Source organism: Cyprinodon tularosa, unplaced genomic scaffold (assembly GCF_016077235.1).
Source record: "Cyprinodon tularosa strain WSP-4 unplaced genomic scaffold, ASM1607723v1 ctg1207, whole genome shotgun sequence".
NCBI classification, from domain to species: domain Eukaryota; kingdom Metazoa; phylum Chordata; class Actinopteri; order Cyprinodontiformes; family Cyprinodontidae; genus Cyprinodon; species Cyprinodon tularosa.
In genome coordinates this window covers 81,582-99,568 of record NW_024038012.1, presented here as the reverse complement: position 1 = coordinate 99,568, position 17,987 = coordinate 81,582, and the positions used below count along the sequence as shown (strand labels likewise).

The 17,987-nt window shown below is 38.0% G+C and overlaps 1 protein-coding gene across 4 annotated transcripts; it reads left to right on the top strand.

Moving 5' to 3' along the window:
- Positions 1-700: 700 nt before the first annotated feature.
- Positions 701-16,184, top strand: LOC119776443 (gastrula zinc finger protein XlCGF26.1-like). Of its 4 annotated transcripts, none has more exons than XM_038274857.1 (3): positions 701-1,004; positions 14,640-15,015; positions 15,184-16,184. In XM_038274857.1, the coding sequence occupies exons 1-3, from the start codon at positions 716-718 to the stop codon at positions 16,052-16,054; spliced, it is 1,536 nt and encodes a 511-aa protein (XP_038130785.1). In that variant the 5' UTR covers positions 701-715; the 3' UTR covers positions 16,055-16,184. The 4 variants fall into 4 exon arrangements, with proteins under 4 accessions (XP_038130785.1, XP_038130777.1, XP_038130769.1 ...); XM_038274849.1 differs by having other exon boundaries at positions 14,640-15,194; positions 15,279-16,184; XM_038274841.1 differs by having other exon boundaries at positions 14,640-16,184.
- Positions 16,185-17,987: the final 1,803 nt, after the last annotated feature.

Genomic DNA, 17,987 nt, shown 5'->3' with positions numbered 1-17,987 from the left:
TTTACTATAATCAAAGACAAATGTTTACTCCTGAGTAGTAACGATAAATGACTGAATTTGAAGAATGTGTTTAAATAAACAGGCAGTTTAAGTAACTTTTACGTGTAAATAAATAGAAACTGAGGAAATCATATGTCATGTAAAACACTCAGTAGTTTTGATCCTCGGTCACGCCAGATAAATTCTATGTTCACTTCTAACCTAATATTTAGCTACAGAAACCAAGCTAGGTACTTCTCATGACGTTACACTATCAAATTGATCATCAGAACGTAGATCTACATTTAAAGATTAGTTTTCAAAGTTCTGAGGTGGTCACCTCACATGATAGCTAAAGGTGTCCAGTAGTTGACAACAGTCAAACTGCATTTATCAAAAGTCTCTGGATGATGCAGTATCCTGTCCCTGTCATGATTTTAAATGAAAAGTCCCAAAATTGTCCTTTTTTGATGGTCGCCCCTAATAATATCTCATCAAATGATCGTGTACAGACATTTGTTTTGATGTTATGATAGAAACAGACGTACAGAAGCTTTTTTTGCCAATGAATGTAAAACAAGATGGAATTTATTCCAAGAAGGTTAAGAGAGATATTTGGTTTGAATAAGTTGGTTTAGTTATTTTAAACTGGTTGTCTAAATGGAAATCAAGGATAGATGGTCATCCCACAGGATGTTCTAACACTTCAGATGGCAGTAAAACATCAATAATTGAAATGTTTGGAAAACTAAGGTTTGGTTTGTGTGCTGTGTTGGTTTTTCCAGACCGCCTGCAGGATTATGTTGGAAAAGAGGAGGATTTCTCTGACCAGCAGCTCTGTGGACAGGGGAGGAATTCCAGTTTGGACCAAGAGGAACCAGAAGCTCTGCAGATAAAAGAAGAGCAGCAAGAACCAGAACATCCCTGGACTAAAGAGGAAACCATGGAGCTCCCCATAATTCAGCATGAAGAGCAGCTTGTTCTGAAGCAGGAGACCGAAGACCGAATGGAGGAACCTTTCCAAGGTTTCACATGTGGAGAAATCTTTCCAAAAAAAGAACATTTAATGGATCACACGAGCAGTCACTCAGGTGAGAAGATTAATCAATGTCTGTCCTGTGGAAAAAGCTTCTCTCAGAAATTAAATCTTGTTACACACATCAGACTTCATACAGGTGAGAAACTATTTCCCTGTACTATTTGTTAACAAAAGGTTTACTGTAGAAAGTAATTTGACCAAACACACAAGAGATCATACTGGTGAGAAGCTGTTTGAATGTTTGTCTTTGGGAAAAACCTTTATCTTAAAATCTGGCCCTAATGAACACATGAGAATTCACAGCAATGAGAAGCCTTTCTCCAGTTCTATTTGTAGCAAACAGTTTACTCTAAAAGGTAAGTTAACTGAACACTAGGGCTGTCACAATAACCGCACCAATGAAATATGGCGATATCAAGAAGCTCACCGCGCTACAAAACCAGCCACCGCCATCACCGCATCTTGGGACAACATTTGAGAAGGAAACAATGGCAGCGTCACTGATATCAAAACCAAATGTTACTTCGCTAGCCAGACAATTTAAATAAGGCAATTTATAAAATCTGCAGCAAAACGGTTCAAGTAAAACGTGGAAACACAACAAATTTAAGGGCTCATCTAGCTAGCTACCACCCAGCTGTTACGGAGCGGCTACCGCCGCCTCCTGCCACACAGAGTGGTGGGGCGGCTCATGTCGGTGCCAGCCGACAGCTTGGAGTCGGCGAAGCCTTTGCTCGAGTCGCTAAGTACAGCAGAGACAGTGACGGACATAAACAGCCGCTGTTACACGTAGGGCTGCAACTAACGACTATTTTGATAGTCAACTATTCAGCGACTATTGAAACAATTAGTCGACTAATCTGATAATTATTACTTTTTTCTAAATTCAGAATGAAGTTGATTTAATTATGTGGCACATGATAATGAACACAAATGTGGTTACAATGAAAACAACTTATTTTATTGCACATACTGTGGATTTGTACAAAAATTAAATAAAAATGTCCTAACTTCAATTAGGCACAGTGCTCATTCAACAGAGACGTAAAATTTATAAATAAATAAACCTCTGTCCATTTTTTAGGGACAGGCAAATAAATGATTAATAAATTAAAATCAAATAAACATTTTTTCCCCTGTAAACCAAGAACAGGCTCATTAGCAGCAGCAGAACATTAAATAAAACAAAGATGTGCATTTTGTGAAGTACATTCAGTGGTCAACTGTCTGTTGCAAAAGAACTTTACAATTCTCAACAGTCTGAAATCTAACGGTATTAACAACTAACATTAGTAGATACAGCTGAAAATAAGCATTCAGTGCTGTCTTTACTCAAGTTGTAAACATGGGCTGTGTGATATAACTTGGACACAAACTTGTCATGGTGGACAGACCAGGTTTAAAATCAAGATGAGGCTCAGGATATGTTGTTCAGTTTATTTATACTAAGAAAAGTCAGCATATCAACATGGTCTCGTGTGAGACTTGCTCTCTTTTGCGAGCAGATATTTCCTGCTGCTGAGAAGATTCGCTCTGCTGGGGTGGATGTTGCAGGAATGCACAAAAGGGATCTTGCTACATTGGACAGTGTGGGAAAACGGCCCTCATTTCCTCTCCACCAGCTGAGCGGATCATCCTTTTTGCTTATTAGTGCCTCTGTGAAGAACAGCTGAACTTCCCTCCTCACCATTTGGATTTTTTGGTCCTACTGGGTCTCCTCCTCTTCCTCACTCCGGCTGTAAGTTTTGGACTGAAGAAGGTTATCCAGCGCTGACTTTACCCCTGAGACATTGCCCCTCCTCTTCAGCTGTAGCTCAGGGTCACCATGTATCCCAGTCTCAGCCTTAGCTTCTTTTATGGCAAGAACTTAAATTGTGCTTTGCACCCTTGTGCCATCTTCAGGGGAGATAAACTTCATCTTTCGGAATCTTGGGTCGATGGCAGCTGCAAGAACAAGTGGGTTGTCTCTCTCTGCAGACACAGTGTTAAGATTCTCCCACCTCTCACTTATTCCCTTTCCTGCATTTGCTCGAAAGGCTTTTCCTGCTCTCGTCTCAAACTGTGTTTGCTGTATGGACCGTTGCAGACCTTTAACCAGCTGTGGAAGACATGAAGCAGTAGCATACTCCTGTCCACTGAGGAAAACGGTTGCACATTCAAAAGGCCCAAATCCTTGCACCAGCTCTTCAAGTAGCACCCACTGCTCTGGTTTGAGGTCACAGTAGTGCTTGCCTCTAGGTGTTACCTCAGGGTCAGAGAGGGTCGCTGTGACTGGCCATCGCTGCTCCACGAGTCTCTCCATCATGTAGTACGTGCTATTCCATCGAGTATTTACGTCCTGGATCAGCTTGTGCTCTGCTGTGTTCATTTGCTGCTGCTTCTTCTTCAGTTTTGAATTCGCCAGCTCACTTCTCCTAAAGTGCTCCACTTAGTTTCTTGCTGCACCGGTGGCTTTGTTGATGCTGGGCTCTTTGAGGGCACTGTTAACAATAAGTTGGAGAGTGTGCCCAGCACAGCGCACAGAAAACCAACCATGTTTTTCTTTCAGCAGTCGAGCTGCAGCCACCATGTTAGACCCATTGTCGTGTACTATTGCTTTAATTTTGCTAGGCAAGATGTCAAATTTCTCTATCACCTCTTCCATCCATAGCATGATGTTGGCAGCAGTATGCCTCTCCTCTAGAGGTAGAGTGGCGAGGTTTAGAGTTTTCATTTGCCAGTCTTTGGTAATGAAGTGACACGAAACTCCAAGATATGCCTCTGTGGCACGGCTGGTCCAAACATCACACGTCAGTGTGAGGGAGCTGCTGACCTCTTTTAGGATCTCCTTTACCTTTAAACACAAAAGTTGATTTTTGTAAATATTTAAAGAGTAAAAACGTACAAATCAACAGAAACTATTCAACATAAAAGTTTTATTGCAGCTGCTCTATCATACTACAAAAATTAAGTTATGTATAATTGCTTTTAAATGACATTTGTGATTGTATGAAGTGTGTGTGTTGGTGGGTGGGGGTGATTGATTGCTAATATGAAATACATAATTGCTATTAAATGAAATGTGTGATTGCTTATATGAACTCTGTGTGTGTGTATTTTCAACAATTACCTTCAGAAACATTGTACTGCATTTCTGCTCCATCAAGTGGGTGAAATGGGTCCTGGATGGCAGGATATAGTCGGGGTTGAACTGGGCTATCATCTGTTAAAACCCAGCACCGTCAACCATGGAGAGTGGCCTCATATCATAGATGAGCATCTGCAGTACTGACTCCGTGAGGGCAGCCGCCTGTTGCAGGGTGCACGTCTGCCTCCTTTGCAGAAGGGCTCCATGGTGCTTCTCTTCTTCGGACTGCATGCATTTAATTTAAAATATGTTTGTCAGGCAGTCTGGCATAACGCTCAAGCTCTTTTTAATAGCAAAAATGCGCTTATAAGTATGTCATTAAAACTGCATTGGCTTGAATGTTACTTGCATCTTACCGAGGCGAGTCAGACTCCGTTTCGTTCAACTCCCCGACATGCTTTCTCTTTAAATGTTCGTGCATCACCGAGGTACTGCCATGATACGCAAGGTCTGCTTTGCAAACCTTGCAAGTAATCTTTTTATTCGCCATATCCAGGCTAAAATGCTCCCAAACTTTAGAAGTATTGGTACGCTTACCTGATATTGACGCCGCCATATTTGTATGTTACCGCTCAGAGACAGAGACACTACTGCGCATGAGCGACTCTCGGCAGAGTTCATAATCAAGTGAGATGCCTCACTCTGTTGGAAAAACGCGTCTGGCGACAATAGTCGACAATGGAATTCATTTGGGAAATAAAAAGATTAGAATAAAGGAAAAAAAAGATGGTGCAATAATGTTGCATATTGCGATATTTAGCCTCCTTGAATAATCGCAGGGGGAATTCCTCCACCGCGACAGCCCTGCTGAACACATGAGAATTCATACTGGTGAGAAGCCTTTCATATGCCTGTCCTGTGGAAAAAGCTTCACTCAGAAATGCAATCTTAATGCACACAACAGAATTCATTCCCCATGATCCTCTCTGCTGTTTTCACTAGGGCTGCAACTAACGATTATTTTAAAAATCGATGAATCGGCCGATTTTTTTTTTTTTTTTCAGTTAATCGATGAATCGGACAAAAAATATTTTTTTTATTAACCTCTTTATTCAAAAATAAACATTTTAGACAGAACAAACAAGCACACAAGTACAGGTTGCTCATTAACTGTACTGGTGCAATATGAAAAATAAATGTTTGTGTTAAAACTACGCAAACTTACATTAGAAATGTAGCTGTACATCCACAAAATATAGGCTACTTTGTTTCATAAAGTGCATAAAAAGACATTTTTGTTTTTAAAAGCCCCTAAGGGGCTCAAACAATAGGCCCCCCCATTTCAACAAATTAGTTTTTTTAGACTAGAAGAGTTCTGCCTTTTAAGACAGGAAAGTATAGCAGTTAAAGTTGCTGCTTGAGAAAATACTGAACCATAGAGATAAACATAGCCCTGTGATTCAAATTATAAATTGTATTTGGAATAAAAATGAGAGAACTAGGGGTGCTAAAAAACACATCCTCCAAAGACAGATATTTACATGGGAATGTGGCAGATAATTAATTGACATATTACTGATCTTGCTGGATTTAATTCTGCTTTACTTCCATAAATTGCAGGATCTTCTTTACTTTATCTTTGCCAGAAGATTTAAACTTTAAAAGCCTTGCCCTCATAATTTGCAAGTTAATTTATTTATAAAGAAAATATAAATGCTGCTTAAGCTAATTCAAATGAAATTAAAAGTAAAATAAGAAGCCAACCTTATCACTGTCTGTAACCTACTAACACGGTAAGGAAAGCATCAGATGAGCTACCTGAGAAACTAACGTTACGCTTCCCCACTTTAAAACGAAACAAACATGGTTACTCATCCTGCTGATCAGCTCTCTTCACTGCAATCGAAGGCTCCAACATGTTTTCTTTTCAGGTGCTGCATCATAACAGTGGTGCTTCCGTGCCATGTTCATTTGTTTTTACAGAAGTTGCATGTTATGACTTTTTTCGCTTTACAAAGCGCAGGCTATTTCAATTATTGTGATCAATTTGCGCCGTCAATCCCGGCGCATACGCGCTTCATTTGCAATCGTGCGGCTCTGACTGCAGCGCTGAGAGGGACTCCTGCGGGAGCGCCGCGGGAGAACAGGGTTGGGATGGGGGAGGCGCCCCATGGCAATGACGACAGCGGCGGATGACGCATTAATCACGCGACACAACTAATCAATGATGAAATTGGTTGCCAACGCTTTTAAAAGTCGATTTTTATCGATTCGTTGTTGCAGCCCTAGTTCTCACCTTCTTCCAAAGCCAACCACCAGTAGTAAACAAGAAGAAGAAGCAAAGCAGAGTAGCCGGGTGTAGCAGAAACAAATCAGTTGTTGTGGAGAATTGTGTGGGTATGGCGAGTGGGAAAGAACAGGAGTTGGAAGTAGGGTGGCCAGATGTCCGGCTTTAGGGCGGACAGTCCGGATTTTCATTGCACTGTCCGGCCAGACGTGTATTTGTCGTCCTTTACCCCCAGATTCCACATACTCCGTCAGCGCTCCGCTCACGTACGTCGTTTAGAGTACTTGTCTGTCATGTAAATCAATGAGAGCTGTTCCACATCCTCCGCTACTCCTCCGTTCGTCACCGCCCACGTACGTCTTCTCCGTCCCCCAATGTCAAAAGCAATTTTTTGCTCCGGACCGTCCAGATCAAGACCCGCTATTGCAATCGCACCAAACAGAAAGAAGAATGTAGAGAAGACCCGGTTTGTCAAATTAAATTATAGTAAAAACAGATCGGTAACTAGAAATTAGAGCATAGTTCGTATATATTCCCAAAAACTAAGAGCAATTAATTAAATAATTGGATGCAGACTATTGGTGCTTCAACAGACCAGGAAGAAGTTGTGAGATTCTATCCAAAGAAATCCAGCTGATTATATCGACTCATTGACTCAAAGCCAATCCCTCACACCAAGTATGCTTGTAGTTTTTTTTTTATGTAGCGGCACATTTTAGGCTCCCCAGAGTTTAATTGGCTGCAGTGTTACTCTCAGGTTGTAGTTTGGCAAGCGAAAACTCAACACAAAACGGGAAAGGTTATAACTTAGGGCTGCAACAACGAATCGATAAAAATCGACTTTTAAAAGCGTTGGCAACGAATTTAATCATCGATTAGTTGTGTCGCGCGATTAATGCGTCATCCGCCGCCGCCGTCATCCCGGGGAAGAAAAAAAAAATATGGCGGAGCGAGTCAGCGCCGCAGTTGCAGTGTTGCCAACTCAGCGACTTTTCAGACCCCTCCAGCGACTATTTTTTTAAAAAGCGACTAGCGACAAATCTGGCGACTTTTTACGGTGTCACTGGCGGCTTTTGGAGACTCTTACGTGAAAGCATGTATCGTTCCTACTCTTGTCCTCCAGCGGCAGCTGCTGCCGTGGGGCGCCTCCCCCATCCCAACCCCTTTCTCCCTCTCCCACAGGAGTCCCTCTCAGCGTGGCACTCAGAGCCGCAGGATTTTAGTGAGGAGTTTACCCTCAGCGTCCAGACTGCAAATGAAGCGCGCATGCGCCGGGATTGACGGCGCAAATTGATCACAATAATTAAAATAGCCTGCGCTTTGTAAAGTGAAAAAAGTCGTAACATGCAACTTTTGTAAAAACAAATTAACATGGCACGGAAGCACCACTGTTATGACGCAGCACCTGAAAAGAAAACATGTTGGAGCCTTCAATGGCAGTGAAGAGAGCTGATCAGCAGGATGAACCATCATGTTTGCTTCATTTTAAAGTGGGGAAACGTAACGTTAGTTTCTCAGGTAGCTCATCTGATGCTTTCCTTAGCTTGTTTGTAGGTTACAGACAGTGATAAGGTTGGCTACTTATTTTACTTTTAATTTCATTTGAATTAGCTTAAGCAGCGTTTATATTTTCTTTATAAATAAATTAATTTGCAAATTATGAGGGCAAGGCTTTTAAGGTTTAAATCTTCTGGCAAAGATAAAGTAAAGATGATCCTGCAATTTATGGAAGTAAAGCAGAATAAAATCCAGCAAGATCAGTAATATGTCAATTAATTATCTGCCACATTCCCATGTAAATATCTGTCATTGGAGGATGTGTTTTTAGCACCCCTAGTTCTCTCATTTTTATTCCAAATACAATTTATAATTTGAATCACAGGGCTATTTTTATCTCTATGGTTCAGTATTTTCTCAAGTAGCAACTTTACTTTCCTGTCTTAAAAGGCAGAACTCTTCTAGTCTAAAAAAACTCATTTGTTGAAATGGGGGGACCTATTGTTTGAACCCCTTAGAGGCTTTAAAAACTAAAATGCCTGTCTCTTTTTGCGCTTTATGAAACAAAGTACCCTATATTTTGTGGATGTACAGCTACATTTCTCATGTAAGTTTGCGTAGTTTTAACACAAACATTTATTTTTCATATTGCACCAGTACAGTTAATGAGAAACCTGTACTGGTGTGCTTGTTTGTTCTGTCTAAAATGTTTATTTTGGAATAAAGAGGTTAATATAAAAAAAATATTTTGTGTCCGATTCATCGATTAATCGAAAAAATAATCGGCCGATTCATCGATTTTCAAAATAATCGTTAGTTGCAGCCCTATTATAACTACAAGTTAGATGTTTGTTCTCAAAAAAGGAATAAAATCATCCGTTGTCAGGAACTGCAGGGCTTAAAGTTCTCCGGCATAGTGGCAGATTTGCGGCTTGTGTCAACTGTGGTATTAGAAGAAATGGGATTGTGTATTGAATTGTGTATATTTTAAAACCATCAGAAAAGGTTTCTACTCCAGATAGTTAAAAGGGGTCCCTATGTCCTCCAGCAGTCTAAGCCTATAGCAGCATAACTATAGAGATAGCTCTGGATAACCCGAGCCACTCTAACTATAAGCTTTATCAAAAAGGAAAGTTTTAAACTTAAAAGTAGACAGGGTGTCTGCCTCACAGGCTAAAACTGGTAGTTGGTTCCATAGGAGAGAAGCCTGATAACTAAAAGATCTGCCTCCCATTCTTCTTCAAGAAATTCTAGGAACCACTAGTAAACCTGCAGACTGACAGGTAAGTGCTCTGTTGGGAACATAGAGAATGATCTGATATCTGATATTAGATTGAGTTTGACCATTTAATGCTTTATATGTGACAGAAGTTGACGTTAAGGATTTTTACCACTTGCCCTTTGGGCAAGTGACTTTCACATTTCATTTGCCCAGAAACAATTTTTACTTGCCCAGTATAATGTTTGATAAATATAGTTCCTAATATCCATTTTTGTATATATATCAATGAAACATGTTTGTTTTTTAAATGTTTTTTGTTATTCAGTAATTTTTAAGTTTAAGTTTTTTTAAGGTTCCTGGTGTTTATATGCATGCATCAGATAATGAACTCAGATTCCTTCCTGCAGATTCTTTTCAAACTAAAGTTTGCTTTAAACTGTTGTATGCTTGTAAAAATATAAATTGTAATGTTAAAAATCTAAAAAGAAACTTAAGATAAATCACAAGAAAGAAGTCAATGTCACAAATGAATAACTTTTAATTTGGAGTTACGGTTTGTTTATGCAAGATAATACTATTAATATAATGTGACTTTTCTAGAGAATCATTATACATAGTTATTTTATACAGGGTTTCCACAGTCTTACATCATTTCAGAATTCCCTGACTTTTACCTGACTCAGGATTAGTTTCCCTGACAAAATAAATGCAGCAAAAAGACAATGATAACATAACAGGTCACCAATTTAACATGTTTAGCTCCATAACATTTAAATGCACCTCTCCAATGTCTAAGAGAAAAAAAATGTATGAACATTTTTTAATGTATGACCTACATCACTGTACAGAAGACTGCCATATGGTAGCCATATTTACACTGTGCGCATGGCATACAATTATGCCAATTTTCCTAATCCCTGACAAATAATTTTTAATCTAGGGTTATCTGGGTGGTGGGTGAAATGGGTGGAGGGTAAGATAGCCTTGTTGTTGGTTTTTAGCCTTCCAAGTCGAAAAAAGTGTCTGATTCATGCTGGATAAAAACCCCCGAACAAAAATCACGCCACCTCGCGGAAAATTATGCGGCTTTTTCAAATCACGAGTGAAGTGTACAAAACAACAAAAATGGCGCCGGCAACGCTTGTGGGTCATTTTCAGCAAATGTCTGTGATTTTAAAGTAATTTTGAGTGATAAAAATTTTTTTTTGCGATCATTGCACTTGCCTGGCGGGCAAATGCAATTAAATTTGTACTCTCCCGACAATAAAAACAATTTGCCCCGGGCGATCGGGCAATGGTTAACATCGAGCCTTGTGTGAGGAGATTTTAATTCACAATTCACTGAAATCCTTTCACAGCTCTAAAGTAACGGTTCAGAGAGGATAATCTCTAACTATATTGAGAAAAAAACTCTAAATCTATATTCTAATAAATACCTATCAAAATATTGCAGCTCAATAGCTAATGTGATCAATTGACTCAAAATCATTGTTAGATAATAGCATTCCACAGGGTAAAAAGGTTAGACATTTAATTTCTGCATATTAAATCTTGAATTATTTTTTATTTTTATATGAAAACATTAACATTTTTGCTCAATAGTTTCCAGAACAGGTGATCAATTGACTTAATATCAGTGTTGGATCAAATCACTCCACTGGCTTCAAGATTTATGCCTTTTAATTTTACATTTCAAGTCTCTTAATAGCTTTTAGATATATAGGGTAAATATCAATATCGATAGCTTCTCCGCTTTAAAATCTAGGCCTACACTTTTATTTTGTAAACAGGAAGTCGGTACACGCTGTGGTCGTTAGCGCTTGTTGCTTCAACAGTCAAGATAAAGTAGTACATATCGTCTGGCATCATTATTTTGTGGATTTTTTGAGTGTTTGGGGTGGAGAGTTCAGTAAGATATATTACATATTATGCCTTAGAGTTTAATAAAGCAATTTCATCCAGAAAATACACTGCAGGTCAAAAAATAAGTTTAAATCACTTTTAGGAAAGAAAAATAGTCATATTCTGTGTATTTTGTGGATTATTTCAGTGCTGGGGGGGGGGGGGTGAGTTCAGAAGAATATATTTAATATGATAAAATATTGATTAATATAATAATTTATATGATTTAATATAATAAATATAATATATAATATAATTATTATTATATTGTAATATATTTTTTTTAATTAGTAAAAATATCACAATGAAAAACAAAATATGACAAACATTTTATTTTAAATAATTTACTGAGTTACATCCGTCACAGTACAGTAACGAGACAGAATAGTTTTAAATGGAATCAAATGTAGTGCAGAAACGTCTTTCATAGTTTACCTTTATTGCTAAAGTCTGTTTAGAATTTGCAGATGTTCATGAGGAATGCAAAATGAAGCCGTTGATGAGGAGCAGAAAGGTAAATAAGACACATCTGCTGTAACCTTGGTCATAGAAATATAACTGGTTTACTGTTAATAGTGTTTGATTTCAAAACCTAAAATACAGAGAAAGAAACTTGAAACAACACAGGCAGGCTGGGCTCACTAAACATGGAAACAAGTCCCTCTTCTTGCTGCTCTGTGGGAACGCGCCCGATCTTAGCCAATCAGTTTTTAACAGACAATCACTTTTTGGCACAACAGCGTCCAGCGAGCCACCATGAGAGCTCTATCATGGATATAGATATCAATGGTTTCTGATGCTTAGATTCCAACATGGAGGCTGTTCTGATCCTTGATTAGATCTTGGTGTCTTTTTCTGACCTCACTGTGGAAACCAAGCTGAAGCTGGCTTCAGGTTCAGCTAACGACTAAAGGGCTATTCCACCTCTTTTCTCACCACCTTAAGTGTCTTTAATCTGTTCTAATTTTAAAACTACAACACTCAGACACCTAAACCTGGATTAGATTATTCCAAGCTAACAGCAGAATATTTCAAACCCTCTTTGGGATTTATGAAAGCTGTATCTGCTTTGTGAAACTTCCACAAAGAGCCCTAGAAGGTCTTTTGTTGCATCTGGCCCACATTATATACAGTGTTGTAGATCAGCTAGTGGTGGCAGCTGGAATATGCAGATGTCTCTGTCTCTTTCAGTACCCCCTTAATGTCTTTCAGGACATTCCTTAATAAGATCCTCTTAATGAGGATCTTATTAAGGAATGATCTCCATTAATTTGCAAGGAATCAGATATTTATAGGGAGAAGATTCTACAACTGTTTATATATTTTTTTATTTCTTTAATATATGCGACACGTGAGACTTTTTCATATTAAATGAAGAACTACTGAAATTATTTTTAGATTACACATAAATGGATTCATCAATTCTTTGGTTTCAGTGAAACCAACCTACTGAGCCTACTAGCACGATCCGAAGCCATTCCATAGGACTGATAACCGCCAATAACGGCCATTTATTGGGATGATAACATCCGAAGCGGCTGCAAGCAGACACTTAGTATTTACTGTGTAATAGGAGACAGAATCCAACTTAGGAGGAACCCATGAGATGATGAACAGGTCCTACCTGTTAGGATAATGTTTTTAGACTTCATCTTCACCTGCTGAAGATCCTATTAGATCCTATTAGAAAGAATCATAGTGATCTATAAATGGAACAACAGAGAAGAGTGTTTAATAAATGTTAAAACGGCTGCCATACGGTACTCTATATAAACCTATGCATTAACTGGAGCAGCAATCTTTTCCCACACAATGTCCTTCTCCTTTGCAGATGTAGCGCTGTTTCTGTCTTTTAAACCCTTTTTCCAGTTTGTTTTTACATTTCTTCATTAAAATCTCTATTTCCAGTGGTGTGAAATTGAACCTTACTGTTGTCTGTCATCATGATGACTCAGCAAATTGGGGCTCTGCTGATAATGGTTTTTCTTACTTGATATGCACATGTTCAGGTCACAGTGGACCTACTTACAGTTGATCAAACTAACTCACAGCAGCCTTATTGATATTGAGTTTTCAACCATAGGCTAGATCAATTTAGAGTTGAGGGTTTAACTCTGAGTTTGTTTAAACCTGCTTTGTGAAATAGGCCCCTGGCCAGTAGCAGCTGAGAAAACCATTTGACATTTCATCCACCAATTTCATCACATATTTTCTTATCTAGGAATTACAAAGTGGTCTGGATTATAATTAATTAATTAATATTAATGTGTGGGGTTTTTATCTTTCGTTTTTTTTTTTTTTTTTTTTTTTTTTTTTTGCAAAATTGAAACTAACCTTTTCTTTGGGAAAACAGTGCTCTGGGACACAATGTGAGTAGAAGGCTTAATTTTATCCCTATGTTTAAAAAAATAGCTCTCTTCTTTGGTATACATTCCACGAGGATCTAACTTATGAGGAACACCTGAGTGTCGATCATTTTTAGGAACTAAATAGAAATATTTTAAACTCATTATTTACACAGCAGCATTTTGATCAGGTGGAATTGTTTCCCAGTTTTTTTCTTAACTCTATTCAACAAGCAGTCTAATCAATAGAAACACAGATACTGATGATAGAACTCATCACCACTGTGGGGTTATTATTTAAACAAATGACAGGAAACCTATGGTTTTATGGCTGTTTGGAGAGATGACTATTAAAAGGGGTCCCTATGTCCTCCAGCAGTCTAAGCCTATAGCAGCATAACTATAGAGATAGCTCAGGATAACCTGAGCCACTCTAACTATAAGCTTTATCAAAAACGAAAGTTTTAAGCTTAAAAGTAGACAGGGTGTCTGCCTCACTGACTACAAGTGGTATTTGGTTCCACAGCAGAGGAGCCTGATAACTAAAAGATCTGCCTCGCATTCTACTTTTAGAAATTCTATGAGCCACTAGTAAACCTACAGATTGAGAGCGAAGTGCTCTGTTAGGAACGTAAGGAACAATAACTTATATCAGATGGATCTTGGTTAATTAGAGCTTTATATGTGATAAGGAGCATTTTAAATTCTTAACAGGAAGTAAATGAAGAGAAGCTAGAGTAGGAGAGATGTGGTGTCTGTTTTTAATTTTCATCAGGACTCGTGACTGCAGCATTTTGGATCAACTAAAGGCTTTTTACTACAGTTTGTAGACTTCCTGACTGTAAAGAATTACAATAGTCCATCATTGACGTAACAATTGCATGGACTAGTTTCTCAGCATCACCCCTGGACAGTATATTTCTCTGAAGATAAAAGAAGGAAATTCTAGAAACCTCTATGATATGGGATTAAAATGGCAGCTCCTGCTCAACCTCTGACACATTGAGCTGGGGTCTGTCTCTTCCAGGCAGAGGTGTACAGAAAGCGCTGCTGAGTTTAGGGTGCCTCATTACTTCCTCATTTGCCAGACAGTCACTGTGGTGTTGGATGTAAATGCTTTACTTTCCTTAATAATTGTTTGTGTGGGAAATAAATTTAGGCCAGAATGAACTTCATATCTTCTGTTGCTTGATAGGATCCACTGGCTCCTTAACCTCAAGGAGAGAGTTTGGTGCTTTTATGTGAGGTGTCCTTTATTTAACCACCAATAGAACGCCTTTTTGCTGTGTTTGTCTTTCCAGACCGCCTGCAGGATTATGTTGGAAAAGAGGAGGATTTCTCTGACCAGCAGCTCTGTGGACAGGAGAGGAAATCCAGTTTGGACCATGAGGAATCGGAATATCCGCAGATAAAAGAAGAGCATCAAAAGCCAGAACATCCCTGGACAAAAGAGGAAACCATGGAGCTCCCCATAAGTGAGCAGAAAGAGCAGCTTATTCTGAAGCAGAAGATTAAAGATACAAGAGAGAAACCTTTCCCATGTTTGACATGTGGAGAAAACTTTCTTAAAAAATTGCATTTAACGGTTCACATGAGAACTCACACAGGTCAGAAGTTTTATTGTCTGTCCTGTGGAAAAATTTTCACAAAGAAATCTAGACTTGATAAACATATGATAATTCACACAGGTGAGAAGCCTTTTGAATGTCTGTCCTGTGGAAAAAGCTTCACTCAGAAATCTGATCTTGATAAACACATGAGAATTCACACAGGTGAAAAGCCTTTTTCCTGTACCATTTGTAACAATAAATTCAATCAAAAGGGTAGTTTGACTTTTCACATGAGAATTCACACAGGTGTGAAGCCTTTTGAATGTCTGACCTGTGGAAAAGGCTTCTCTAAGAAATCTAATCTTGATAGACACACCAGAAATCACACAGGTGAGAAGCCTTTTGAATGTCTGTCCTGTGGAAAAAGTTTCACCTCTAAGTCTGATCTTAATAAACACATCAGAATTCACACTGGTGAAAAGCCTTTTGAATGTCCGTCCTGTGGAAAAAGCTTCACTAACAAAGCTAATCTTGATAGACACACCAGAATTCACACAGGTGAGAAGCCTTTTGAATGTCTGTCCTGTGGAAAAAGTTTCACCTCTAAGTCTGATCTTAATAAACACATCAGAATTCACACAGATGAGAAGCCTTTTGAATGTCTGTCCTGTGGAAAAAGCTTTACTGACAAATCTTATCTTGATAGACACATCAGAATTCACACTGGTGAGAAGCCCTTTTCCTGTACCATTTGTGACAGTAAATTTACTCAAAAGAGTAGTTTGACTTCTCACATGATAATTCACACAGGTGAGAAGCCTTTTGAATGTCGGTCCTGTGGAAAAAGCTTCACTAAGAAATCTCATCTTTTTAGACACATCAGAATTCACACTGGTGAGAAGCCCTTTTCCTGTACAATTTGTAACAATAAATTTACTCAAAAGAGTCATTTGACTTCTCACGTGAGAATTCACGCAGGTGTGAAACCGTTTGAATGTCGGTCCTGTGGAAAAAGCTTCACTGACAAATCTCATCTTGATAGACACTTCAGAATTCACACTGGTGAGAAGCCTTTTTCCTGTACCATTTGTAACAATACATTTACTCAAAAGAGTAGTTTGACTAAACACAGGAGAATTCACACTGGTGTGAAGCCTTTTGAATAAGTCACTGTAGTCAGATGCCACAGGAATGAACAGTAGAGGTGTTTACCACGTTTGACTGGTGATAAAGTGTCCATCTAGAAACTCCTTCACCTCATTACATGAGAAACTCACGGGTCAAAGTCACTTTTTTTGAGGCAAGTTTTGAGAAAGCCATTAATTAACAACTCTGTTTACATAGAAACTAGAACAGATAAGGTGTTATATAGTAAATCTGGTAAACACTTAGGTGCTATGATTTATTTTTATTTGTTTTTTTTGTTTGTGCTTTTTTTTATTGCCAATATGTAATCTGTACCTGATCTTTTCATGACAGTCTGAACAATAAAAATCTGATTTTGCAACAATAGTTCTGGACCATTTATAGAAAAAGTGACAGTGTTAGAGGTTTTTGATGAACAACTTGTACAACTCAATTTGTGTTGTTGTACACAAAAATTAAAAAACAAGTTTTTCTATTATTATACAATTGATATAAATTATTTGTGGTTGTTTTTTTGCATCAATTTTATAAACCAGTTTACTAATTCTGACTGCAACTTTCTTAGCACTAAATATGAGCTATTCCTATTACCTCAAAGGTGAAAGTTCCATCAATGAAATATTCTTAATGAGTTTACTAATTTCTGTGCAGAAATCCCTATTATGCCAGAGGTTAGTTCAATTACCAAATTAAGGATGATGGTGATTTACATTTAGTCAAAGAGAGAACAAAAGTAACAGCAATGATCAGTTAAAGGGGATGGTGATATTTTACCACACAATATTATAAATCATGTAAGGAATCAACCAATAGTCTACTTGAGGAATTTAATCAGGTGTTTTGTCTCAGATTCCTTGATCTCCAACAATCAGATTAAAACTGGAGAATAAAAATATCCTCAATGAGAGGATGCTGTCATTCAGTGGGAAAACGATCATTGAATCCATCTGGAGCTACAATAATCTTCTCTCCAATGAGAACCTGTTCAGTGAAGTATTTAAGCTTCCACTGCTCTATTTCCTTTAGGTTGAATTTTTTCTTTTGTTAAACACAGTCCTTAGAAATATGAATAGGCCATAATATAATTATTTTGAAAGTCTTACCCTTTATTTTACGAAATCATTGCACATTTAAAATACAACAATGAAACAAAAAATTAACATAATTACCTATTAAAAGATGTCCTGCTTTATAGATCATTTTATATAACAACCGTTATGCTCTTTTAAGACTTAGATAAACATCAATGTCAATTTCTATGCTGAGTTTATCCAAAATTAAATTTGGGAAGTCCAGGCTCTGTATCACAGATATTATGCGGTAAATGTGCTTGAAATCAAGCGGAGTGAATTCGTTACACCGCTTATTCTGGGCTATCATGGAAAAGTTTCACGAGTCTTAATCAGATCTATGAGAAAAACAGAACACATAACTGTTATGCTGTTCCTGCTTTTTACTTACTGTGATTGGGGTAAAAAAAGGTTTTAAAAAAAAGTTGGATTTCTAACCCTGAATCAGAACCATAGAAGTGGCTGCAGTACCCTGAGGCAATGCCTTCACTCTAAAACCCCCTTAACTCTCCTCGCCTTCCTCCTCCCCAGAAACCTGCACCGGATGAAAGTGTGGCGATACTCAGCTCTAAACTCTGAAAATAATTTTCCCCAGACAAGAACACCTACAATTTCAATAGGTTTTAATGTATGTAAATATCTATTTATATAGATATATATAGATATACATACACTGCTCAAAAAAATTTAAAGAACACTTTGAAAACACATCCGATCTCAGTGGGGAAAAAAGTCATGGCAGGGCAGGCAAGGCAAATTAATTTTTATAGCACAATTAAGTACAAAGACAATGCAAAGTGCTTTACATGACTAAAATTAAGGAAAATAAAACAATCAAAGCAGGTAGGACAAAAAAATAACAAAAAATGCAGAAACAAAAAAG

Excerpts from the sequence above, each read along its gene's own strand:
- LOC119776443 (XM_038274841.1), top strand. The coding sequence starts at position 716 with ATGTTTGGAAAACTAAGGTTTGGTTTGTGTGCTGTGTTGGTTTTTCCA. Across the intron at positions 1,005-14,639 it reads AATGGAGGAACCTTTCCAAG|ACCGCCTGCAGGATTATGTT; the intron begins GTTTCACATGTG and ends TTGTCTTTCCAG.